Source organism: Colletotrichum truncatum (assembly GCF_014235925.2).
Source record: "Colletotrichum truncatum strain CMES1059 chromosome Unknown Contig_0003, whole genome shotgun sequence".
Classification (NCBI taxonomy): domain Eukaryota; kingdom Fungi; phylum Ascomycota; class Sordariomycetes; order Glomerellales; family Glomerellaceae; genus Colletotrichum; species Colletotrichum truncatum.
Window position 1 is genome coordinate 1,788,217 of NW_027222400.1, and position 26,175 is coordinate 1,814,391.

Below are 26,175 nucleotides of genomic sequence, written 5' to 3' on the forward strand. Positions count from 1 at the left end.
AATACACGGAGACTGCTCTGGCTTTTGCTTTCCTCGCCAGCAGAAAAGAAACCTATCATACCGCGCCCTATTCATTCTTCGACGCCTTTGAGCCATCACTAAGATGGGTTATTTGAAAGGTCTCGCGCAGAAGAAGCCTACGGGCGAGGGTGCTGCAGTCATCCAAGCTCAGGAAGAGGCTCCCGAGTTTGAGAAAGTCAACTGGGTCAAAGACCCCGGCCTGCGCAAGCTTTACTTCTTCGCCGTGGTTCTCTGCGTTGCCTCAGCCACCACAGGTTACGATGGGTACGCTATCCTACACATGCCGCTACAATGATGGCCCACTGACAGTTTGCGCTGCAGCATGTTCTTCAACTCTGTTCAGAATTTCAATTCATGGCAAGATTTTTTCAACCACCCAAAAGGTGGTGAGCTAGGTCTTCTCGCTGCTCTCTACCAGATCGGCAGTCTGGCTTCGATCCCCATTGTGTAAGACACGCGCACGCCTAAAGGACCCATCACCGCGCGTCACATACTGACTGAAAGAAAAAGCCCCATCATCGCCGACAACTTTGGCCGCAAGATCCCCATTGTTGTGGGCTGCGTGATTATGGTTGCAGGTGCAGTCCTCCAGGGTGCTTGCCAGAACATGGGCAGTAAGTAGTGAGATACAAAACCTCTACGAAAGATCGGGAGCTGATCGATCCACCAACAGTGTTCATGGGCGGTCGTGCTCTCCTCGGTTTCGGCAACTCCTTTGCCCAGATTGCCTCCCCCATGTTGCTTGCTGAGCTCTGCCACCCTCAGCATCGTGCAAGACTCACGACTGTCTACAACTGTCTCTGGAACGTTGGAGCTTTGATCGTAGCCTGGTTGTCCTTCGGTACCGACTTCCTCGGAAACGAGTGGTCCTGGCGTATTCCCGCCCTTGGTCAGGCCGTTCCCTCCATTTTCCAGCTGCTTTTCATCTTCTGTAAGTTGTCCACTGTTGGGTCAGCCTTTCGGACTGTTTCTGACATAACAAAGGGGTACCTGAGTCCCCCCGTTACCTCATCGCTAAGGACCGCCACGACGAGGCCCTGGACATCCTTGGCAGGTTCCATGCCAACGGCAACAACGATCACCCGACTGTTCAGTTCGAGTTCCGCGAGATTCGCGAGACCATCAAGCGTGAGATGGCCGCCAAGAACAGCAGCAGCTACCTCGACTTCTTCCGCACCCCTGGCAACAAGTACCGCTTCATCGTCCTCATCTCCCTCGGTCTGTTCTCTCAGTGGTCCGGCAACGCCATTATCTCCAACTACACCAACATCCTGTACGCCAACGCTGGCATCGCGAGCTCCACTGCCAGACTCGGTCTCTCTGCCGGCCAGACTGGTCTGTCCTTGATTGTCTCTCTCACTCTTGCCATGCAGGTCGACAAATTCGGTCGTCGCCCCATCTTCCTCGCCTCCACCGGAGGTATGCTCATGACCTTCGTCTTCTGGACCCTCTCTGCCGGTCTGTACGAGGAGCACCGCTCTCCCGGTTCTAACTACGCCATGATCTTCTTCATCTGGCTCTTTGGCTTCTTCTACGCTTTCGCTTGGTCCGGTCTGCTCATCAGCTACTCCATCGAAATCCTGCCTTACAAGCTGCGTGCCAAGGGTCTCATGATTGTCAACCTGGTCGTCCAGGCTGCTCTGACGCTCAACAACTACGCCAACCCCTACGCCTTCGAGCACTTCGAGGGCCACACCTGGAAGCTGTACCTCATTTACACTGTAAGTTCATCTGTTTGTCCCGGTAAGCCGTGGTTGAAACGTTTTGACTAACTCTTTTTCCCAGTGCTGGATTTTCCTCGAACTTACCTTTGTCTACTGCTTCTACGTCGAAACCAAGGGCCCCACCCTGGAAGAGCTCGTCAAGGTCATCGACGGCCCCGATGCCGAGGTTGCGGATCTCGACTTCGCTCAGGTCGAGCAAGAGGTCAAAATTGGCCACGAGGCCGAGGAGTTCGACCATAAGCGTGGTTAAACGTTGGAAGCTGTTGGGGGCACCCAGTCCCATTTTGAAGCATCATTGCTTGAATCCGTTTATATGAGAGCATATGAGCATGCAGATACCCCTACTACGATAATGTTCCCCAAGTCATGGCGATATAACACATAATCTTTTTTTTAACGACTTATAATACGAAGATATACACGTCTCCTTCATATGTTACTAGCCCGTTTCGTTGAGCTCCTTCGTCTGCCCGTGAAATGTAATCTAGTGAGATGTCTAGGTCAAACATCCCTAGGGCTAGCTGTAAACGGTTGCTACCTTTTGAGTGTAATGTCTTTACGAGTGAGTGGAGATGGTGCATGACTCGGTTTTGTGAAGAGGTGCCCCGTCCCCCCACTTCCCGCGGCATTCTCCCGATCGCTTATGACAGGCATATGGCAGCCAAGAAGCGGGCGGTTAAGCCCGTGATGGATGGGGTAGTCTCAACGTACTACTGTTGCGTTCGAGAAACCGATGACAGACCAGGGAGAAATAACTCCGTCAGGAAGCGCACTCTCCAAGTACTAATTTCAAGGCGCAGCCTTGCATGGAGCGTTATCCAACTTGTAGGTTGTGTATTTGTACGAAAATTGCTTGTCTGAACAAGAATATCAAGTTCGCAATTATGAACAATTCAATAACTCTAGACCCCATAAGAAGAAAAAGAAATCACAATGAAGCATCCATCGATTTGGAAGTACGTGTCGTAAAATTGCAACAAGTTGCCGCGAGCAGGAATTCCATGCTCGGTGAGCAGATAAATAACTGGGATGCGCGGTTCATTAGTCGAACCAATCGACCTTCCCCCCCCTACAAAGTGTTGCTGATGTCTAGCGTATCCTTACTCTCGCCGAACCTCAGACGGCCATCAAGCACTTATTTTCCTTCTTCGCACCCTTGGTAATAGCAAAATGTTCATACAAGCACGATCGTTACCTACCTAGGTATCTTTACGGCTGGCTAAACTCACCTTTATCACCGCCAAGACTTCCTAGTTGGAGGTTTTCTTCCCATCACGAACGAAGTTATCGCACAGATCCATGGTTTTCAAGAGGGAGATCCCGACCTGTTCTCCTGGGCAGGCCGATGATGACGTTAAAGCTCTACACTAAGGCCTCCTTTGAAAAGTGTGGTCCTGGATTGAAAGCACACCTGAAAGATGAGACATTGTAGTTTGATGTTAGAATTGGATTGTAAGGCTAATAGCCTGAATACTGAATCTATAATTTTGATCAAACTTAGGCGCCTTCTCAGTGAGGCATTGAATTTTATGCCCTCTAATTTCTACTCAATGCGCTCTCGCTTCCCGGGCAGCTCTCGACTGTTGAATTTGTGCCTTGAGCTTTCTTGATCCCGCTCTTCTGTTCCTCGCAAGCTCATGCTTAGGATCAGGTTGCTCAACATCGCCAAGGGTTTCAAAAGCTCTCAAGTCAGCTAAAAAACGCCGAATGCGAACGCCTGTTCTCTGTCTGATCCAAGCATCCACATCTTCATTACAGGCCGCAGATATTGCAATGTTTAGGCCCCGCAATACATCCCTGTCGTCAATTTTTCGGTCATCAAGTTCCGTAGGAGACGAACCCTCACTGTTTTGAGGATTTTCATGTGGCATTTTATACTGTATCTCCGTCGGCGGGTTGATGTCTTTGTCGACAGAACAAGAAGGACTCTCATCGTAACTCTTCACATTATTTATATGAGGTTGCCCTTCCTCCAACAAACCATTCAATGGAAGACCTGTGCCCATGGCCTTTTTGGCCTCTTTATTTTCCATCTCTTGTGATGCCGCTTCCATGGCAACCTTGAGTGAAGAGGAGGTACTAAGGGTTAATCTCCATGTAGACGGCAAATCGGGGTTTGCCGAGATGGTTGTGTGGCTTGTAGTGGCCGACCGTTTCTCGATTCTCTCATCTGAAATCCTTGATGGTCCCGGCAAGCTCCGAAACATCCTTACAGAATAGAAGATTGGTGGGTGATCAACTTCTACCGGTTTACCTTGTCGAGCTGCTCTTTCTTTAGCCTTCCGTTCTGGTTGTCTGGTAGATATCCTTAAGGGTTTACGGGCCGCTTTTTGCGAATTCTTTGCTTGTTTTTGCCCCCGGCTCCTACTGGGTTGGGCACTTTGGGCGGTTTCATTTGAAACGGACTTGGCAGCTGCCTTCACTGGCCGCTTGGCAATTGCAGAAATCTCTCTAGGCAAATGTTTGTTGGTAAGTGAAACACCTCCGTCCTCAGTGAGCACACCACTTTTCAAGGGCATTTGGCATCCTTTTACCGTTGACGAATTGAGCTGCGTCAATTCATGTGGCTTGGTCGAAGCTTTCAGACGGCCTGAAGCTTTTTTGGGGATTGGCGGTAGGTTCTCCTGCTTCTGTACTGGATTTTCAGGTTGCTGGGTCGTCGGACTTGATACTTCGATATACTCATGCTCTACACGAGGTTTGCTTATCGGGCGATAAGTCGACGGCTGCTGCATAGTATTACCATGCCACGTTTTGACTCGAGGGTCTCGAAAATCAGTTCCTTCTGTGCATGTATTAATTGCTGAAACTGTACGATAAATCAAATACTTACCTGGGGATCTGATGACGACAAATTTGTCTTGTTGAGGATATACCGGTTGCCACTTCGACAAGATCTTGTTCGGAGTATCGATTGTTGTTGGTGAGGGAATGGGCGGAGCTCTATTGGCTGGAACCTCACTTGATTCATCCCTTTGGCCCGGGAAACAGGGTAGTTTGCAGCATTTAGAAGACGGGTCAGAATTTTTAGGGGGTAATTCGTCGATGAATGCAAGTTCCCACGCATCTGGTTGAGTAAAGGCAACATGTGTTCTCAAGCTGCTGGAGTCTGAGGAGGTCGATGTTGAAGTCCTACTCCTCAAGCCATTAAGTTGAAGGTGGCCAGGGTTATTTTGGTACTGTGGCTCTTGCGCCTCGATCGGATGTAGCATTTGGTTGTCTGGTGCGGCCTCGGTTCTTTCCACCTTCATTGGGCTCCTATTAGATTGCGATTTGTGCTGTTGCTGGGCAGACGTTACCGCCAGACCAGCTGCCAGAAACTGATCTTGATACGGTAGCAATGCTGTTACGGTATGCAATGAGAGGCCAGACTCTGGCGTTGGAGTAGTGACTGGCAATTTGCCCGCGGCCTCCCTACGTTCTGCGTATATCTCCAATTGTCTGGCAAATCGATCCACTGCTCGGCGGTGGCTTGAAGTCCTCGATGGTGGTTGTGGTACGTCTGACAAATGGATTGACGACCTTTTGGATGGAGACGCGAGAGATGAAACTTGACTCTGCTGTGAGAGGCTTCTGCGAACAGCTTCCTAAAGCTGTGGGTCGGCCACCCCGAAGCGTTTCTCACTAGATGTGACTAAACCACCTTGTTCACCAGTTTCAGGTTCCCTTACGGTCGACAAAGGGAACTCTCGCTGTTTCAGCGGACTGCTGGAGGGAAATGGGCGTCGATCCAGCTTGCGTGTTGATCTCTGTCGGCTCGGAGATCCCGAAGGACCCGCAATCGACCTTGCACGAGTATTCCGAGCCTTTTCTGGCCCATTTGTACCGGCCTGACTTGTAGCATTCATTGTGACGTACCGCGAACGAGGTGGATGTTGAACGGATTGTCTGTTATGTCGTCGAGGACTCGGTGTTAAGGGCTGCAGGGCATCAGATGCTATGCTACTGCGGAGTTTTTTAAGTTCTCTCTCTTGAAGTAGCACGGCTGTAAGGGATCCAGACTGGGGCCGACGCGTTCTTCTAACAGCCAGCCGGTCTGTATTCGGACGAGAAACTCTGCCCGAAGGAAGTCTAACCCTACTAGCTGGCTTGGAACGAACAGTTATGCGCTGCTGGAGGCGGAGGCCCTCGACAGACTGGCTTAAGGGCTTCTGAAAGACGTCCTTTGCTGCCTTGTGGGCTAGATATGGTTCAGCTTCAGGAAGAGGCGGGTTCAGACAAGGCAAGAGGCAGTTGCAGTCTCGGAAGATCCTGTCGCGATCAAGCATCGTCCATACTCGACGGTATCGGGGGAATATCAGAACTGTTTCCAAAGAAGAATTCGTGATGGTATCATGTGTTCTAGGTAACAAAACGAGTCGTAGGAGGGACATGTAGTGGTACAATGGGGAAGAGGTCAGCACGCCCCTTGCGGGTGGCCTTGAATCTATGGGCCGTGGCCATCCTTTCCCAGGTAATACAAGGAGTTGTTTTGCAGAAGGAACCAATTACGAAATACTCGTGACGTCTTCACCTCATGACATCCTTGATGCTGGGTGATGAGTAAGTCTCAAGTTGGCGCCGACCCTTCCGCAACAAGTGCTCAACCACAGAGAAGTCACGCTTGTCTACAGTGACATACCGGTCAAACTCGGTCCTACGTTACTGGTCAGCTTGGAATTTGATTGCCCGCAAAAATATACTGAGGCTTGCCTGGCAAAAGATCTAAAATGAGGTTGCGCAGTCTGCAGTACCTTGTTAGCTCTCCCGTGTTCCAATACAATCTCGAAGAACCTCACCTCTGGTTTCTTGCGGATTTCCCGGAGACACTGCCTGTAGAGCGCCAGAACCTCCCTTTGGAGACCGGAAAGACCGCGCCGTTTAACTGCCATAATTTGTATCAAGCTCTTAGAAGGCAGCGGAAGTTGCGTTGTGTCTGCAGCTCATCAAAAATGGATATTCGCGAAAGCTCGAATCGTTGATGTCAACCAGGGAAAGAGCTCCGTTCTTGACTTGAACCAATGAAATAATTCCCTGTCTTCCCTATGTGTGATGATGACTCAGCTAATTTAGACTGGCTGAAGCTCTTCCGAATATATGGGGACCTGTCCCAAAAGGGTACTAAAGGGCCGGGATGCGATGGCGTAACGGTGCCGAAACAATAGCCGGAAGGACCTCCAGCAACTGCGGTACAAGGGTTTGGTGGACCAGGCGTGCTCTTGGATGATGGAGTGTGGGGTCAGCGGCTGGAAATCGGAGGCGCTGAACTTCGTGGGGGTTGCTACAGCGAAGCGTCCCGGCAGACATGAGCGCCCACTCATCTCATTCCAACATCTACAAAACATTCATCGATTGTAGAATATTGTCCGTTTCGTATAATTTCGTTTTGGTTTCAATTGGATTGTATACTCATAGTTGCAGGAATGGCTTCGTTTTCCGTGGGGACCAATTTATCTCCTTCAAAACTCGCGCCGACTAACAAACATCCATAGAGACTCGTCCGCTTCCTTGCCCGGGACGGCAAGACGTACTACGGCGATGCCATCCTCCCCAGCGGAATCACGGACATCGCGAAGGCGAAGCAAGCTCGCATTGTTACCGGCGACATCTTTGGTAGGCATGATGTGACAGAAAACGTCGCCGACATCCGCCTTCTCCTTGCCCCTCTGGCGCCTGAGCAAGTCAAGACTGTGCGATGCCTCGGTCTGAACTATGCCAACCACGCCAAGGAGGTCAGGAAAATCCTCTACTGCATTTTGTAGTTGTTCTCAATAGCTAATACTGTGCAGTCAAACATGGCCATTCCCAAATTCCCCGTTCTTTTCGTAGGTCTTCCCACTGGTACGGGCCACGGCTGTATACTAACCAAGCAAGTACAAACCGACCACCTCTCTCAGTGGCCCAACGGACCCTATTCCCGTGCACCCAATCGCACAAACAGGCAGCACGCTGGACTATGAATGTGAGCTGGTCATCGTCATCGGAAAGACTGCTTCCGATGTGTCAGAGGACGAGGCACTCGACTACGTCCTGGGCTACGCCGTCGGTAACGACGTATCGCACCGCGACTGGCAGCTCCAGCGAGGCGGCGGCCAGTGGTCTCTCGGCAAGGGATTCGACGGCTGGGCACCCTTCGGCCCTGGAATCGTCACCAACAAGGCCATCAAGGACCCGCAGAACCTCAAGATCTTTACCAAGCTCAACGGAAAGACTGTCCAGGTGAGTTTGCGCGATGCCAGCTACAGAGCCCTAAGCTAACGAAAATACAGAACAACAACACCAAAGACATGATCTTTGGTATCAAGAAGACGATCGCTTTCCTCAGTCAGGGCACCACTCTGCAACCGGGAGACGTCATCTTCACTGGAACGTAAGTGACAATTGCAGAAACTGTTGAGTGCCTGTACTGATGCGCGTGTAGCCCCGAAGGCGTCGGTATGGGCCGCAAGCCCCAGCTGTGGCTCAAAGATGGCGATGTCGTTGAAGTCGGTCTGGAGAACGTGGGCTCTTGCATCAACAAGGTCGAGTTTGGCAAGGTGAAGTCGAAGATCTGAGGAGTCAGCCACAAGCTGGCTGGAGACGGAGACTGGGTGGTGGGAAAAGAAACATGTAATTTTGAAACCTGGCGGTTGATGAGTATGGGAGAGTGAGGTTCAACCCTTTTCTTCTACAACCAGGCATATACTTCACTAAGCAGTGCCTTCAATTTGCTGGCTTCAAACCTAGATCTATAAGGATCGTGACGAAGGACGAGAAAGTCACTAGCATAGGGGCGATTATAACAAAGATGGGTAAGAAAGACTGTGGTGACGGCTGCGAGGCACCAACTCAGTGAGTGGCTTATCATGACAAAGAAGGAACAAGCAGTAGACATCCATTGAAGTAAATCAGGCGTCAAAATATGCAGCTCGTAAGATTCATTGTAGTAGCCGCTCTAACAGGTCCTAACCCTCATCTATCGTCTAAAGCTGATGATGGTCTTTTCTATCCTACCAATGTCTGTGGTTTGCCCTTCTAGACCGGTTTCCAATGCTATGTAAAGTCCTAGAATCGCATCAGTCCCCTCGGCTCGCTGCTCCTCCCTTTAGTGTCCCGTTGAGCCCAGATGGCTTTCCGCCAAAAGTTCTTCCCATTTCAGCAATAAAATTTCTGCGCGAATGCTCGTGTCTTTGCCTCTTCCATTATTGTACAAGAAAAAAAAAAACCTGTGTCAAACCCCTCAGCGTTGTGGTATCTTGGCGCAAATAAAGTCAAGAGCAATTGTTGTCAGGATGATAGCTGATGTTTGTGAACAGCTGCCATGAGTCGGCAGCCATTTGAGTTATTTAGCGCAGGCCGAACCACAATCAGGAAGGCGTAAGTTGCTCAACCATCATTTTTCGAACCTCCTTCTCCAAATTCTCCTCGGCAGCCTTTCCGGCCACCTCTTCTACTGCGCCCGTGACCTTCTCAGCCAGCTCAATCTTCTTCTGGCAAGCCTTGTAAATGAGCTCTTCGATGGTACGGGAGGTAAGAAGGCGGATCACTTCGACATCGCGGGTCTGTCCCAGACGATGAGCACGGTTCTCAGCCTGAATATCGTCTTGGGGATTGTCAGACTGATCGAAGATGATTATCTTATTCGCAGAAGTCAAGTTAATACCGGTACCACCTGCGCCGGTAGTGAGCAAGAAGGCGGTAATGTCGATATCGTTGTTGAATTCGTCAATTAGACTCTGACGCTCCGCAACCTCGGTCTGGCCATAGAGAACGCAGTGTTTGATGCCATCAGTGTGGAGAACTTCTCGAAGAATCTCGATGACCTTTGCGAACTTGCTAAACACAAGGACACGATCTCCATTCTCCCGATATTGGTGGATAAGGTCCAACATCTTTTTAACTTTGCCGCTCTCCATCCAAGAGCCTTCGGGGATATCAAGATGTCTGATACAGGCGTAATCGCGGCACCAAAGATGAAGCTCAAAGTCTGAGCAATTCTGCAGCTCGCCGATCAAGTGATCGATACGTGGTTGCTGTAGTTCCGACTGCGGCACTTCCCGCATCAAGATTTTTGCCATCTTCTCAACTTTCTTGTCGTCAAAGTACCGTCGGAAAAGCTGAGGATGAATGGCTGCCTTGCGGAGTTGCATCCAGCTGTTGTTCTGATCGCTTTGGCGGCCGCTACTCGTCTTCTTGACCGGGCCAGACTTGAAGAGACGCTCATACTCTTCATACAGCTCTTTCTGGGATGGCGCCAAATCGCAATATGCCACATTGCAAATCTTAGCCGGCATGTCAGAAAGGACTTGCTGTTTGCGACGTTGTAGTATGAAAGGTTCGAGAATCGTCCGCGCTCTGCTGACTCGTTCTCCGTACAGAAAAGCGCCGTTGTTGACGTCGCGGATGGTGACCTTCTGACTAAACATGTACTGCAGCTGGTCCATCCGGCCATTAAACTGCTTGGGATCAATGAAGTTCAAGAGAGCAAGCATCTCCATCAAATTGTTTTGAACAGGTGTGCCTGTAAGCAGCATTCGCCAGCCAGCCTTAACTTTGATCAGATCCTTGTAGATCTTCGTCTTAGGATTCTTCATCTTGTGTCCTTCGTCGAAGATGGCGGTGGCTGGCTGGAGCTCACGGATAGCCTCCAAGTCCTCTTCGGAGCCGACTTGAGTGTATGTTGTCAGGACGACATGGTGGTCTTCGGGGTTCTCCAACATCTCGTATGCGATATCTCGGCGAGCTGCTTGTGAGCCCTGGTAAGCAAGAACTGAAAGATCGGGTGCGAAACGTTTGAATTCACCCATCCAGTTGGAAAAAGTGGATGGTGGCACAACGACAAGGTTAGGCCAAGGTCTTTCACCGGCCCCCGTCTTCTCATAGTTCTCGACAAGATGGCAAATGAGGGAGATGACTTGACACGTCTTGCCGAGGCCCATCTCATCGGCCAAAATGCATCCATAGCCACTATTGTACAATAGTGACATCCAGTTAAGACCGAACAGCTGAAACGGGCGCATCGTACAGTGTCCGTCCATGAACTTTGGCTGGCAAGAAATAGGGGGTTCAGAATACTTCTGTCCTCCAAAGCTGGACGGTGTCAAGGGAAGGTCGCCGTTTTTCGAAGAGCCCTGGGTGCTGCGTTTCTGTCCTTTGAAGTCGATGTCCCACAAGTTGATCTCTTGTTTCACTCTGTTCGCCTTCTTCTCACACTCGGCAACAACCTCGTCAATGGCGTTGACACTCCGAGTAAATTCCATAATGGCATCCACCAAAGTCTCTCCGACATAAACTTTGGGCGACTTGCGGCCCCGAGAGCCCGTCTTTGAAAGAGTGACCGCCTGGACATCTTCGATGGTAGTAAAAGGCCTCTTGTTCTCAATGATCTTAAGTTCGTCTTGTTTCATATTCGTCATGGCGGACAAGTCCTCAATTGAGCTGGTGTTGATAGCTTGCAGGGCCTTGTCTTGCAAGCTTTCTTTCACTGCCTCATTGACCTCTTCTTCGTTGTCAAAGTCATCATCATCCCCATCGTCGGGAATGACAATTAGCTCGTCGACTTTGTCGTCGGCAAGCTCATCTAACCCATCATTGACCTCATGGATTTCCTCCTGAACCTGCTGCGACGAGACTGGAGATCTGCCAGGTCGGCGTCCCTGCATCAGACGACGACGCTTTTGCTTCGGGGGGGAAGGGGTAATGCTTCGAGACGGGGTAGGCAAACTTGGAGTGTGGTGCCCAAGCAGTCGCGGCTTAGTAGGTTCGGCAGGCCGGCTTGATCTCGACTCATGTGTTACTTGTCTGTCGTTGCTGCCGGTTACATTCGGCTTCGTAGAGCTCACGAAGCTGTTGTGCTTGCTCTTTAGATGTTTACCCTCCAGCAGGTACTCAATTGCGTCGGATATGTCGTTATGACACGCAGTCAAAGCCTCCTTATAGCACTTGACTGGTAGGGTGTGGTTCAACGCATCGGCCACATGGTCGATTTTCTTCTGCATTTCGTCGAGAGGAACATATTCAAAGGACGAAATATGCTTTTTGAAAGCCGTAGGCCGAATATCACCTCTTCGCTTGCTCTCCTCATCAGAGGAGTCATCGATCAGTTGTGGCTCTTCAGCAGGCCGCTTGAGTGACTTCGCCTGAGCAGGGGGTTGGAACCGTGTACCAGCAGGCGCAAGACGGTTGAAGTAGCTCGAGACGGTTGGCTGCTTGGGCTGCTTAGGCTGGAAAGGCGAGGAAGCAGGTACCTCGATGATCGATCGAGACGAAGGGGAGGAGGATAGGTCGGGTAGCGGTTTCGATTGCGTCGCGAGCGAGGTCCGGTTGATTATTTGTGTAGCTTGAGTCTGAAATGGAGAACAAGGAATCGTCTCATCGCCGAGCTCATCGACGTCACTGCTACGGTGAGCACCCCTGGGAGGCGATATAGAATCCTTTGCTGACCTTCTCAGCGGCGGAGGGGACGAGTTTATATCAATAATCTCCATGGCCGGTATTGTTTGGCAGTATCGAGGAGCTGCTCAACGTTCGACGAGTGGCTTGAAGAGGCGAATAATGGCCGATCAACAAGGCGGGGGGTGTTGCTGTTTATGAACGAGTGTATAAAAGACTCGATTGAGCGACTCGACGTTGGAAGGAAAGCCCTATTTTCAGGATGTGTATACAACCAATGAAATCAAACCAAGAAAGGTACGAAGAAAGAGTGACAAACTGGGTAATTACGATCTTGTATATTGTGGGAGTTTATGGGAGGAGCGAGCTGTCGAGATTTGAACCGGCAGCGGCTCTAGAGTGGGATTTTTCTGGGGCACATCCCTCCCCCGTCCGTTGACACGGCAGAAAGAGACGCGCTTAGACGAAGACCCGTAGCGCGTCCGCACGTGGTTGGCGTCATCAATTAAGGCACAGTGCAATACAGTGCCAATAATGACTGTAGTTGCTGTCTTCTAACTCTCGTTCTACTTTTGAGAGCTCATTCGCAGTGGGACCCTGGACTTGCGACAACTTCAACATTCAACAACACCGAGTCTTCCGCCCGACCAATTCCATCAAGAACTCGCCCCTGCCGTGATAACTGATAAGATGTGGGTTGTTTGCTCCCTTCTTGTTGAATGTATGCTTACGAGTTGCAGTTTGTTGTCCCATTTCATATTTCAACCCCATCTTATCTGAGTCTGCGGTCTACTGTAATCCGGCATCACAATGGCTACCCGACGTATTGTCGCTTCGGAGAAGACCATCCTTGAGAAAGATGACCAGGTGGGCTCGAGCCCTGCTGCCAGCGAGAAGTCAAACATTACACCTGCTGTGCCTATGGATGTCATCATCAAGCTCCTCGGATTCACGCTCGCAATGATTGCCATGCCTATCGGCACGTACTTTGCCACTGTCAATTTGATTTTCAAGGGTAGGTTCCACAGTTTCTTCATTCCTTTTTGAGAATGTGTCGGAACAATCAGCTCACTGGATCCCACAGGCAACTCAACGTTCGCTGGCGGCCTGGCTGCAATTGTAGCGAACGTTGTCCTCATTACATATGTCATTGTTGCTATGAGGGAGGACCAAAGTGATAAGCTAGGTGATTGGAAAGAGGGAAAGAAGGATCGCTGAAAACCGAACACCGTCTGGAATATGGCATGTTTTGTATTTGTCATTGACTGCGTGAAATGAAATCAGTCGCCGGGTCAGAATACGTCACACCGCACAAGTTTTGATTTCCGAAGTGAATGGTTTCGTCAAGTGAGCAACAAACAAATCTATTTGGCTATCTCATCTCACTACTTCGTTTCCACGCGGCTCCGGTCACGACTAAGGCGAGTGGGTTTGTGGAAAGGTTGACGAACGATTCCTTGTCCCCAGCCCCTAGCTCCTAGCCTCTGGACTCTGCGAATGCAGGCCATGCAAGCCAACCGCCAATGATTCCATGACCTGTCCTTCCAATCCCTAGATGGTCCATCATAATCTCAACATCGTACTAATCGTATGCAGGTACCGTGATCCAACAATATTAAACCATCGCGTAATGAAGCAACTCAGGAATGGACTGGTCTGTTGGCCCATCTCAGGCAAACCAGCTTCCCCATCGTTGTAAGGGCCATTTCATGGGAGAAACGGCACTCCACCGTCACCGGGCCGGGCCAGTCACATACTGTACGTTTTCTGCCCTGTAGCCAAAATAATACCTCGCCGTCTCCGGATGGAAGAAAAAATGGGGTATCGACAAAGAAAAAACGAAACCGTCTCATATCTCATGTCCTCGCTCTCTTCAAGACGACTTGCTGAACCGGCGGGAAAACCAACTCTTCCTCTTGGCAGGCATTTCAGGCCTTTGCTGCTTTTGCTGTGGAGCAGCCACTGGTCTCCGGAGTACGTTTGTTTTGTCAGCCTCCGGCGGACCACTGCTTACGGGCTGATATGCTTGTTGCTGAGTGTTGGAGGGACCGTTGTCTGGCCTGTAAGGGGCTGGTTGAAATGATTGCGGTTGGCTGAAACCAATGCCATAATCGTTGACAGGCTCCCGTCTCGGTGGCGGCGCGACTCGTTCAATCGAGCTGTTGTCACTGCTTGTCGGATCTGTGTGATATCCTGCTTGTTCCGCCGAGCTTCTACTTCCAGCCGCCGATGTAACGGTTTCATAGGAACGATCTTTGTTGGGAAGTGGGTAGATATTTTGCTCTCCCCTTCCATAGCCGTTTAGGTGCGGCTCAGTCTGAGTTCTTGGTACTCTCTGTCGATAGGGGAGGTCGTTCCCGCCGTAGTAGCCCCCACCATTCTGATAGTTATCGTAGTAGCTTTGCCGGCTGGGGCCCATACCGAACTGACTGCTCTCGGGCCGGTACGAAGTCGGGCGACCGCTGTAATAGCTTTCATGGGGGTTGCGAGGTCCGCTGGCTGCGCTGGTGCGTTAGCTATGCTTAAAATCCACACCATCCGGACATGTAACTCACTGGCATAGTAGCTGCTCCGTCGGTTCCATGTCGCGATTGACTCGGTGTCTAGGGTCCAGTGTTAGATCAAGTTGAGAGACTGGGTATTAGTAGACATGCCTGAACGAACGTAAGACTTACGGCGGTCCCTATCACGGTAACCTCCATCAATCGCAGCCTCGAAGCTGCGAATGGTGTCCAGGGGACGTTCCCACCTGCTACGTGTTGGGTTGGACCGATCCGGCTCGGCTAAAACCAGGAGTCAGCACACGAACACACAAAGTCCCTCGGGTTACATATTTAACGTACCAATTGGGTTGCCGAGATTGTCTTTGTGCTGTATGGAACGTAAAGGAGCCAAAGATGACTTAGTCATTGCCTGAACGGCAGCTGTCATTCAGTGCATTAGTAGTCTGCGCCAGTGAAGCAACAACTAGCCGAGCTAAGACGTGCTGGGATTGACTTACAAGGCTCGGCTTCACTCATAGCGATGGTTGGGTCGGCTTTGCTGTGTAGTCTCCTTGCTTCCTTCTCTTGCGGTGTTTCGTGTAAGTCGACTTTGTGGCTGCTCCCAGAGCTCTTATGGGTTTTATTGGACTGAAAACTAAAGGTTCTGGACTTCGATTTGGAATGTCTCTGGCCTTGGTTCTGGGACTGCGATGACTCGGTCCTGGGCAACGACGGTGGTTGGACAGGTAGAGGTTGCTCGTACTGCTGATATGGACGATATTGAGCTTGTTCTTGATATTCGTCGGGTTGTTGCGAGTAATATTGCGAGTTCGGCTGTTGAGGCTGGGAAGGCAGCGCGGGAAGTGTATGCTCTGCCATCATGGGCAACCGGGGGAGGGTGCTACTTTTAATTGATCTGTCTCGGGGGGCAGCGGGCCTGCTCTCGGCGAGCAAGGTCGATTAATGGAGCTATTGCGTGCCTTATCGCGGGTCAGCAAGGGGAAGAGTGGACTGGCGGTTCCCAGGAGATTCGCTAGCGAAGCAGCCAAGGTAGCGTTCCCAGACTGCGGCTTGGGATGGAGCAAGGCAAAGTGGACCAGAGAAGGGGCAGAAGGGGTGCGTGTGGTGTTTCCGGCTGGCTGCCGGGGTGGAAAGTGGATGCAGGACTAGCAGAACGTGGTGTACCCGTAGACTGGGGCTATTTCCAGAGTTCCACTGATGGAGATGTGATGGACGGAGACGGCGAGGACAGGAAGCTTGGTGTTTTGTGGGTATGTGAAGGTGTTTGTTTTTTTTAAATTGTTGTCGCAAGGAGACAGAGGAAAGCAGGGAAGAGAGTGTCTCGTATGTGGCTGGGGGTGGCCGCAAGCTGGCAAGGTGTGTGTTGGCTGGTAAGGTTACAGGCCATCCTCAGTGGAAAGGTGTCGTGCCGAGCAGGAACGAACAGCCGGGCAACCACCCAGCTACAATGACGGTGACTACTACCAGAGAATAACACCCTCGCCAAGTGTGGTGCCGGGTACATTAAGGTAAAAGATACGTACCTAGTGGGTTTACTGGCCGATGTTTGGCTCGGGATGCTGCAAGCTGCAACAGAAGGGCGGGAGTCAAAGAGTCTGATGGATGCTGATGGGGGCAACTTCGGGCGAGCGACGCCAGGATGTTGCTCCAATAGGTACTGGGATGTGGTGCTCTTGGGGGGCGCTACCGCTACAGGTAAGTGCTATGACCACAAGGGGTTTAAGAACCACTTGTTTTTTTTTTTTTCAACGATGGAAGTGGTGGTAGACTCTGGAGGAGAAAAAAATAAGTGGTGACCTGGAGCGCTAGGACGCTGGCTTAGGAGAGTTGTTGCTGGGTTTGCCCAGGCTGTAAGCGCCTCCTGATTGACCACGAATGTCTTGGTGATGCGGTTGCCGGTTTCTTCTCCGTCTGGTCTTTTTTTTCTTCCCTACCCGTGTCGATTCAGTGCTGCAGCTCGTCGAGTTAATGCACCGGGTGCTGCTGTCTGTCTCTTCGGCTACCTTTTTTTTTTCTTTCCTTCTCGTTCTGCTGTGTTTATTTTCTCTTTTTTGTTTTTTTGCTGTCGCCGGCAGTTGTCTGCAGGGCGTATGCTTATTCCGATGGTCAGGATTCCAAGCGGAGATCGCAATGTTCAGTCTTTCCGTTTTTGAATTTGATGGCCTGTTGAAAGGTATACGGCCTGCCTGTTTGTCGATTCGCAATACTAGAAAGGTTGTACCAGTAAACTGGGGAATAATGTTTGATGGCCGGGGATGATCGATGATCGAATGCAACGTCGTGGGTTCTCGCAGGTTGTTGGCGGAGATGTGGGCGTGGGCGCAGGTGGCGGGACCCAGAAAATCAATGGTTTGGTGGATGGGCAATGGCACTGCAGCGCTCCAAAGGGATGACAATGCAAGGCTTCTGAGCTGAGCGATGGGCAAATCAATGGGCAAATGAGCTGACGACCATTAATGTCCCCCTGTCGCGTCGGTTTGTCGATAGGGAAGCTGCTGACGTCAAGCCACGGCAATCTTGTGTTTCAGAGCCTCGCGCGGTAGAGCTTTTTCAAAATAGTACCTGGCCTTCTGCCTTCCCCTTTCAACTTGTCTCTGATTTGCTGGTCGCAGCCCTTTCGGAGCTTGGCGTCGTCTTGAGTATGGGTGTAAGGTATGATGTGGAATTGAATAATATGGACCGAATGGCACTTGCGGGTTGTGATTGCCTATTCAGACGTCTCCCCAGTGTTAGCCAAACTTACATTCAATCAAAGGGCAACAACTGGATCAATTGTCTTTCATCCCACGTCGCCGCGAAGCACACAGCACCGTCGCACGTCCTGGTGCTGCTGGCGTCCGCAGCTTGCAGATGACGGACGGGGCGAAAAGAAATTCCTCCTTCTGTGCGCACCTTGTTGTATCCTATCCCTAGCTGCTGCGGCCTTATTTGATGACCCTAGTCGTGGTAGTCGTCAACCGCCGGTTGGGTCCAAGCCCAAAGGAAGCTCTTCGTCAAAGTTTTATTTTATTTAGTTTTTATGGCGTGTTCTGGTAAATTTGGCGGCGTCAGTAGTGTCCAAAACCGAAACGCGCTGATAAACCATGGGCGATAAGGGACGAGGGAGAACACGCGGCGGCCACAGAAGAGACAGACTGCAGGGACATGAAGATAAGGAAAGGGAATTAACAGGAGAGACAGGAGCGGGAGGTTGTGGTTTTGACGCTGTCCCGCGTGCTCTGGCAGAGGTGTGTAAGTAGGGTATGATGTGTGAGTGACTGACTTTGACTATTCCATGCGCGTGGATAATATGTAAGACGACCTTCGTTTTTTTTTATTTTTGCTGGTGAATCAAAACCGAAAGCAAAAAAAAAAAAAGAGGGAAACTTCCAAAAATGCCCAAAAAAAATCAGTAAAAGCGTGGCGGGAGGCCTTGGGTATCTATACGAGGTAGCAAACCGACCAACGAAGGTACAGCCGACTTTGAAAGTGATGTGTGACTGGCGCGAGCAGGTGCGGGAACGGCGAGATGGTGTGTGGCGGCCACTCCATCCATCATCAAAAGCAGTAAGGCCGTGGCCTGTCATGACAGGCATAGGCATGTAGTGTAAAGTGAAAGTCGTACTCGGCGGATAGAGAAGGTACCTTCCATTCCTGCCTTTCCGATCACCACTCCTTCCCGCGCATCGCCAAACCAAACCGACGCCCCAACGAAGGTCAAACTCACTCAAACTAGTGACTTACGACGCTCAATGTATTTTGTCTACTTCAACATGGGATACAGTTGTATGTCCAGTCTCGTCTCATCCTGGCTTCAATTGCCGGCCCTTCCATGAATGACAGGTGACGAGTCGATGGAACGACCAGCTAGCTACCTAGACCTAGGATAAGTGACCGGGGTCTCCACGATCAGAAGATGCTGGTACTAAAAAGAAAGAAAAAAAAAACTTCTCTAGTCCCGCCATGTTGTCGGCCTGTCTGGAAACACAACTGCCCGGCTGATATGACTGGTCCAGCGGAGAGCAAGGTAAAGCAAGAAAAGCAAGTGAAAGGCCTACCTTACATTCCACCGTACTATTTACTGGTGTTTCGTTGTGGTCCACCTCCCACCTCACGCTTTAGATTCACACACCACCAGGAAACGTTCCTGGTGCCTGGAGTACGTACCCCCACATCGACGCTGCCGGTTGTCCAGTTCCTGTGCTAACACGCTGGGAAACTTGTTGGATGGAGAAGGAGGGGGAGGGGGAAGTGGCAGAAAAATGCCGGAGGTTGTGGTGCTGTCGGAGGGGGAATTCCATTCCTCAGCCTGTCCATTACGCGTTTCGCCCCCTCATCAAGCCATCCCACCCGTCCAATCCCCCAAGTTCCATACGAGGTTCCATCCGCGCCCAGGAACCTTAGCCTTGGTCTCACAGACGATAAGGCCCGATCAGCCACCTACTGTCACCCATCACCCTCCAAACAAGATCTAGACCCAAGACATGCCAAAACACTGGACACGGCAAAGACTAGACATTGAGAGATAACCTCGCCTTTTCAGGTTATTCTCTACATGCCGCCTGGATACATTGCAGCCGTGTTTGGGGTACCGGGCTGACCGGGCATCCGTCCTTCCATCCCCGCCCTCATCTTTGGCTTTACTTCGATCCTACTTTGATACCAATCTCAGCCATGCACCTGGTTCCCTCTCCGGCTATCCATCCACACTGGTCAGCCATGTGGGTGAGATGCAGCCGCATGAGAAATGTGTATCAAGGCAGCTGTGCACCAGCTCAGTCTGAAACTTGACTGCTATTGCATCATCAAAGCCGGTAGGTAGCCATCAGCGCGGCAATCCTTCCCCAAGCCTGAACACGATTCATCTGTTGTTCGTTCCTCTTGCGAGCAGAGTTGCGTCGTAGCGGACTGATGCTTTGGCATGTTTGGGCCTGACTCCCCAAATGCATCCAGACAACGTCTTTCGTCCGATGCACATTCTCGAATGCCACCAGGGATAGACGGCATCTCGTCAGAAGGACCCTTAGGCCCGAGACACACGCAAACGCTTGAATTGGATACCTTTGAACTTACGAGGATAATGCCCGTCCTACCGCCTCATCATCTTCTTGTTGTCTGTCCCTAAGGACAGGGCACGCTTGGGTGAGATGTCGACCACTACCACTACCCCCCTGCAGCCCGTAGACACATGGCCTTCGTGTTCAGCAGTCATACGAAGGCTGGGCCGCAACAACGCGGCGAGTCCCACCTGCACCCGAGTGTCCGAATTTTCAAATGGGCTACCGCCAGACCGCCGCTTGAAGCGTTAGCTCGGCTGTTGTCGTCAACTTCCGCAGATTCCATATTGCCCGGTCGAGCTGCGCCTCCATTCAAGCTGCAGTCATGACGTGGATCGAAAGTCTACCCTAGTAACATCGTACCCAGGGAGACTGCGTGCGTACAGCAGGCGAGCATGTGGACAGACTCTCCAGGACAGCAGTATGGAGAGAGCCCTCCACATGGTGCTTCCGCGGCCACCTAACCCACATCGCACACACTTTCCGATCCGTGCCCATTATGCCAGTTCCACGACGTTGCAGATCGCTCTGTAACTTAGTCGCATGTATGTTGTGTTTCCTGGCCTCTAGCCAAGAAGGCAGGGCACAACTGTCCAAGCTCGAGGTACCGTATTTGCTCATTCTGTGAGCTTTCGTTGCTGAACATTTTGTCTCTGCTTCAGGCTCTTGTTCTGTTCTCCATGGACGCTGTTCTTCGCTCTTCTCATAGGTACATGTTGCCTTACCAACCTCTCTGTGTCGGCACTGAGCGATACGAATCTTCATTAACCCCAGTGGCAATACTATGTATGCATGCACTACAACAAAAGTACTCCAAATGTAGGGTCTCTAAGGCCCGAGCTTCGCGTCAATCCTCTCCATGTTTCCACCGATCAAACTGTGGCCAACCAGCCGCCAGGCCGCCCAGGCATCCTCGACAATTAGTGGAAACTAAAATAGAACAAACACTGCCAACCGCTAAAGTACGCTGATGATGCTTTGATACATTCTCAAAGTTCAGAAGCAACCAGTTACAGAGAGTGTTATGGTTAGAGATCGCCCTCTCAACATCATCTTTACTCTCACTCAGACCAATACTGCGTAAGGCAGTATGCATTTGACACACTACTACGTATTGTGTTTGTATGTATCACGCTGTTTAAGTCTTTCACCCCACCAGTCTGCAGTTAAGGTGCGCCAGGTTACGGGAAGTGAAGCCAATGGCAATGCACCTTGCTAGCACGGCCGGGCCTTCCGGCAGCTGGGACGGTGAGAGTTCTACAATCGAGAGACTTCACCATCAGCACCTCCTAAAAGACGGACAGACAAATGCAGGTGGACGGGCTTTGCGCAAAGGCACTCTCCCACTATTCGCGGAACCAATAATCGCGCGCCGCCCAAATCAATACTTCGTCCATCTTGGAAGGATACGGATTCGGCCTTTTTTCCACTCCACTGCAGCTAGCTTTTAGGACGGTTGTGTCTCCGCTACGCTTCCTATCCTTGACGACGCCTCAACCTGTCCCAAGTACTGCAGCGCGTCCTGAATCACTCACCACTTGTTTTTAGTTGAACAAGGCCGGAACATTTGGCCGATTGGCTGCTATTCTTCCAGTTTGTATCGTCACCCAACTCGTTCTCACTACGCGTCCATTTTCACCCCTTCCTAATCTCAAATGCATTATTAAACGCTGTTCTGCATTCGAATATTCTACGCATAGTCACAGATCGGCATTATATCAAGTGCATCCCAAGAATGAATTGACTTTACCAGCTGGCTGTTCCGTTCGCCTGATTGTGGTTGTTGTTCATCAAGTCGCGCACGGGCAGAGGATCGATCTCGATCATGTCTTTAGGGCGCTAGCGGCGGGCAAGACTACAGAGTACTTGACTATCAGCAGGTTTTGATGGTAGCATCATGTCTTAGCGGGAGGAAAAGTTGATATGGGGGTTTCGGACGAAGCAGAAACCAGAAACCTTGGCATCCGACCTCCTCCGCCATGGGCCGTAACAGCTTCATCCCGACGGACATTTTTTATCTAATCTTTCGCCTTCTCTTGCTTCTCGAGTCTTTCCTGAAACTCCAAGTTTTGTCTGTTGTCGTGTTTCTACCAGGACCAGCTGCCCAACGGGTCTTCCTCAGACCGCTAACCCCGAGACTCTGACACCAGACCCTTATCCTTCTTTCCTGCCCTCTGGTTGGCCCTTTTCGTCTTTCGCTTGTGGGTGTTTTGGCAGCGCCGGGACTTTCGGGGTTCTTCCATGGCTGTCTCGACTCATTTTTAGGGGTTTTCCGTCCGCCTTACTTCTACCTTGCTAAACTCAAATGCAACTCCTGACTTGGGGAGGATTGAGTTGGTCTGAAATGCTCTCTGTAACTGACAACATGACTAATTTTACCTTTCTTTCCATAATTTCTCTCGCGCAGCGAAATCTTCTTCCATTTTTCTGTGGAAGGCTGTTGAGATGAAGTAAGCACACGCAGTCCCGGGCAGGTTGCCGAAAACGTGCCTCTCCGCGAGTGTCAATGATGAAGCTTTTTCTGCCCAGAGCCAAGCAGCGTTGCATTTGCAACCCAATTCATAGCTCGGCTGCTGTAGTGATCAAGGTATCAACTCCGTGTGACAGATAAGAATGATGCACAAGGGACTGAGACAAACGTATAAAATGACGGGGATAGGCAGAACCACGACAGAAAGTGGACAGAGTGTTTGAGAAGAATTTCTAGTCAACAAGGCTGCAGTCCTAGTTTGCTTGACTGGACTAACTCTGATGTTTCTATGAGGAAAGCTTCCATCAATCCTGATATCAATCCTGATGCAGGAAAGTGGTGTCGAAACTATATCGTCGGCCAGAAAAGATGTTGTTGGTCTGACAACGTAATTTCTGCCATCCACGCGTACTTTGTTCGTAGTGGCTAAAGCCGGGAAGCAGTCATTACCAAGAGGGCATTCTATAACAACTTGATTATCTGCCTCCGCTCTAGTCGCAGTAAGATTAACTCTATCAGTCGAAAAATAAACAAAAAGACTACTAGATGAAATATTATAACGTAAGGGTAGCAATCGCCTTGTTCCTCCGTACCGACGAGTCTATTTTCTAGAATGAATAACATCTGGTCGTCCTATAGGTTAGCAACCACCGACTCTCTTTCTACCAGTCTGGACCGAAGAGATGCCTTCATGCATTTTAGTGGCTGTTTCTTGGGTTTCTGAGGTTGGAGTTGCGGTTGAAAAGAGCATTATAGGTAGTTGCAACCTAGCAGTATCGGGATTAATCTTTCAAAAACTCACCTTCGATGCCCCCCAATGCTTGCATATCGGTGTCCATGGGGAGCGGCGGCTTGACTGTGAGCAGGGGCCAGTCATGGCTGCGGTGCTGGCTTTGTATGTAGTAGACGGCGTCAACCTCTACCAATTTGTCACGAGAACACTTTGAGGGGTTATTTTCTGCTTTGAGGCTCTCGAAATTTGCAATTATGTCATAGTCGAAGTGGCTGGGCCTGAGATTTGCCGGCGTTCTTAACAGCTTTGTGTGGTCGACTGAATACGGATTATTTGTAGTTTCATTCTCTGTAGATTATGGGTTGACAACGGTACCAATAGGTGACGGAGCTATATGCCGTAATGAATAGAGCCTACACTATTATCACTGAGGGATCTACATTACTGCTATATAACGATGTGAAAAGACACGTGGATGAGAAAGGGGCTGGTGTACGGTAAACAGTTGGTGCTTAACGGGGACACGAGAGGATGAGAGCCGAGGGCACCGTTAATGACAGTATTCAGCACAGAAATCTTTTTGTTATCCCACCAGATATATCTCGTTCCGAAGTTGTTCTTGTCTGGATCACTCAGTTAATACGTATTGGTAGGTGTGGGATGATATTGAGAATGTATCGATCATATCAAAATATAGATAAAGGTAATTCCGCACATACATTGGCAGAGACTATAATAAGATATCTACGACCCGCAAGAAACATACCCATTTGAGGCCGCTTCATAATACATGCATTGTACAACGTAGCTACTGCTGATCATCTTCCACTCTGACCACCTATAACGGCCTTATGTATTATTGAATTGCAGATATGTTGAGTCTAATCCGACAAGCTTCTGCTGGTACTATCCCATGCCTTCACTATTGGTTCCGGCTCATCAGTTGTACCGCTTAAAATGGTTAGCTCAGGGGATACGAACTCGTGTGCGCGCACTGCGACGCATTGTTGAGATGAAGACTGGTTTGATCACCGCTAGCAGTTGCTCATTATATGCTCTGACTGACATGGCGGATGTTGACTTTAAAGCCACGGTGCGGTACTCGACAGAGATTGTAGTGGCGAAAGAAAAGGCGATTGTTGCGGTAGCAGAGACGGAATGTATTTTGATAAGTTGAGAAAGTCTTGGTGGCGGTGGAGATCGTAACCAGGACAATTAGAAGACAACTTGGTATTTTGTGTTCTGGATGAATACTACGGAAGATGACTTTTGTTTCTACACCAAGAGCTTTTGAAATTTGTCTACGTTCCTTCACATTAGTGATGCGGTGGGTGTGAATTGGCAGGGCTACATAATACTCTACGCGTCGGAACACTCAGTCGTCTCTTCCATGTCGGTGGAGGTTGTCAGCGATGGCATCTAAGGGTGAATTGTATCAAAATAGACTATGATTATCAATTTGGGCATTTATATGACAGATTTTTAAAAATTGATAGATACTTTTGTTCAGAGTTATGTGTAAAAACAACAAAAGTGAAAGATTTATTGGAAAATGGTCTCCCATCTTCCATGGCCTCTCCCTTGTTCTAAACTCCAGTGCGGTAGAGTAAGGTGCAGGACGAGATGGCGGTCAAGTACTTTGGATAGAATCTGAACTAAGAGGGCTTTTGAGAGAGAAAAGGAAGCGAAGCCCGCTCAGACAGATGACATATTGTTTGCTCTGTGGTCATGGTGTACGACCGTGATTAGGGCGAGAATTCTTCGACAGAGGCATATGTCAATAAGTTGGTTTACGTTTCGTATAAACAGTCTGTAATAGCTATTGTTATGGATGCCTGATTGGCAAGTCTTGTATGACATGGCCTTGACAGTCAAACAAGTCTGACGCTATAATCATTATCATAGGATTCCGGGGGGAGGGGGGGGGGGGGGGAATTACAGTAAGCGTATACATCAATCGATGGCGTCCCTCTCCAAAAGACGTTCACCTGTGCCAAGGTCTCGCGAAACCGGTAGTATCTTCCGGAGGGCACCGCGATGGTGTGGAATGCCCCCATGAGAGATAATTTAATGAGCAGCCCGTATGAACTACCCGACAAAGAGTAATTAGCATACTCGATAATGAGGTCTGGGCGTATACCAATATTATGAAAAGAAAGCAAGTCTTGAACTTAATACACTTGTGCATACTTGTGATTCCGAACATTGTCATTGCCTTGAGCTGGTATTTCGAAAGCCCCGAATCATTCTTTTCGGCCACTCTCTAACGCCATGAGTTACCTGGAAGTCGATTGCCTTTGCAGAAAGACAGATACTCCCCTGGTATGTGATGGATCTGATCAATATCTTGACGTGTAATTACTTCGACCGTCGCCTCTGGGATCGAAACCACCTGTGTCATTATTAATCAATACCTAGCATCGCCTCACAAAGATACAACTGCTGCTGGGCAACAGACCTTCTTTGTCTTATCCAAACGAAGAGGACTTCAGTAGTTGCCACGGACGATACTAACTGAGCCGGGAACCGAAGAAATAGCTCCATTTAGCATTTGTTTCTTCTTGCATTGTGGAACAATTACGGCAGAATAAGGCGTCAAAGTCTCTCATCTATGTCCACGTCATTGTCCTCTAACTTGTTTTTTACCATTCTAGAAGTTTGGTGGGCATCTGGTTTCCATTTTCGAGCCGGCTGGCAAAGAGTCAAATCTTCGACATCGAAAAGCCTAGTTGCAGCTCGGCAATTCGACAAAACGTAAGAAACGAAAGAGATGTCTGGATCGCAGGATTCAGAGGCTCCCCATAAGACGTAGATTCATGCAGAATGGCTTTTCTTGTCGTGGCCTAGCTGGACAATGAGTAGTTGCAGTAGACTATTCTAGACAGTTCATCTCTGCTGCGACGATATAGCCTACAACGACCTTTCCCCGACGTGATAACGCTGAGTCGTTAGCAAGGCTCACCGGCAGAACCACTTGCCGGCCTGATGCTGTAGTCAATTCGGCTATCGACGTCTTCTTCTCATCCGAGCTTATATCTCGACATGCCAGGTCGGTTCTTTCCATGTTATGCCTCGATATTACACCCACTGCTCTATTACACACGCGAACTTGATACGACTCTAGTCATTCGTTTGCTCAGGGCAACTCAACAGGCCAACCACGAGAATCGAAGCCGGTGTGACCCGCGATAAGGCTCTCCTAAACGGAGTAGAGAGATGTCTCAAACCAGATTATTCACCACGGAACCGCAGTGTAAGCCCCTCACGTACGGAATGCTAGACTTGGAGGCCCCAGCAACTGCCACTGATATCTGGTGTCCGCGAGGAATGATTAGGA

General features: G+C 50.0%; 8 protein-coding genes across 8 annotated transcripts; 4 read left to right on the plus strand and 4 right to left on the minus strand.

The window, feature by feature from the left end:
• Positions 1-103: 103 nt before the first annotated feature.
• CTRU02_205371 (hexose transporter protein) lies at positions 104-1,995 on the plus strand (the record flags this gene model as incomplete). The annotated part of the gene is made up of 6 exons (XM_036722668.2): positions 104-285; positions 343-468; positions 532-635; positions 695-952; positions 1,006-1,742; positions 1,807-1,995. 6 exons carry the CDS (start codon positions 104-106, stop codon positions 1,993-1,995), a joined length of 1,596 nt encoding a protein of 531 aa, XP_036585565.2.
• Positions 1,996-3,292: 1,297 nt separating this feature from the next.
• On the minus strand, positions 3,293-4,996 carry CTRU02_205372 (uncharacterized protein; the record flags this gene model as incomplete). Its single annotated transcript, XM_070204547.1, has 2 exons — positions 3,293-4,530; positions 4,579-4,996. 2 exons carry the CDS (start codon positions 4,994-4,996, stop codon positions 3,293-3,295), a joined length of 1,656 nt encoding a protein of 551 aa, XP_070061651.1.
• Positions 4,997-6,254: 1,258 nt separating this feature from the next.
• On the minus strand, positions 6,255-6,616 carry CTRU02_205373 (uncharacterized protein; the record flags this gene model as incomplete). Its single annotated transcript, XM_036722670.1, has 3 exons — positions 6,255-6,381; positions 6,438-6,469; positions 6,524-6,616. The coding sequence occupies 3 exons, from the start codon at positions 6,614-6,616 to the stop codon at positions 6,255-6,257; spliced, it is 252 nt and encodes an 83-aa protein (XP_036585567.1).
• A 531-nt stretch (positions 6,617-7,147) lies between these two features.
• CTRU02_205374 (fumarylacetoacetate hydrolase) lies at positions 7,148-8,278 on the plus strand (the record flags this gene model as incomplete). The annotated part of the gene is made up of 6 exons (XM_036722671.1): positions 7,148-7,162; positions 7,217-7,456; positions 7,514-7,549; positions 7,599-7,943; positions 7,994-8,094; positions 8,146-8,278. 6 exons carry the CDS (start codon positions 7,148-7,150, stop codon positions 8,276-8,278), a joined length of 870 nt encoding a protein of 289 aa, XP_036585568.1.
• Positions 8,279-9,070: 792 nt separating this feature from the next.
• CTRU02_205375 (ATP-dependent helicase fft2) lies at positions 9,071-12,190 on the minus strand (the record flags this gene model as incomplete). The annotated part of the gene is made up of 1 exon (XM_036722672.1): positions 9,071-12,190. The coding sequence occupies one exon, from the start codon at positions 12,188-12,190 to the stop codon at positions 9,071-9,073; it is 3,120 nt and encodes a 1,039-aa protein (XP_036585569.1).
• Positions 12,191-12,905: 715 nt separating this feature from the next.
• On the plus strand, positions 12,906-13,313 carry CTRU02_205376 (vma21-like domain-containing protein; the record flags this gene model as incomplete). Its single annotated transcript, XM_036722673.1, has 2 exons — positions 12,906-13,110; positions 13,180-13,313. 2 exons carry the CDS (start codon positions 12,906-12,908, stop codon positions 13,311-13,313), a joined length of 339 nt encoding a protein of 112 aa, XP_036585570.1.
• A 655-nt stretch (positions 13,314-13,968) lies between these two features.
• On the minus strand, positions 13,969-15,460 carry CTRU02_205377 (uncharacterized protein; the record flags this gene model as incomplete). The annotated part of the gene is made up of 5 exons (XM_036722674.2): positions 13,969-14,594; positions 14,651-14,698; positions 14,771-14,878; positions 14,939-15,019; positions 15,097-15,460. The coding sequence occupies 5 exons, from the start codon at positions 15,458-15,460 to the stop codon at positions 13,969-13,971; spliced, it is 1,227 nt and encodes a 408-aa protein (XP_036585571.2).
• A 4,306-nt stretch (positions 15,461-19,766) lies between these two features.
• On the plus strand, positions 19,767-19,964 carry CTRU02_205378 (uncharacterized protein; the record flags this gene model as incomplete). The annotated part of the gene is made up of 1 exon (XM_070204548.1): positions 19,767-19,964. The coding sequence occupies one exon, from the start codon at positions 19,767-19,769 to the stop codon at positions 19,962-19,964; it is 198 nt and encodes a 65-aa protein (XP_070061652.1).
• Between the last annotated feature and the right edge of the window lie 6,211 nt (positions 19,965-26,175).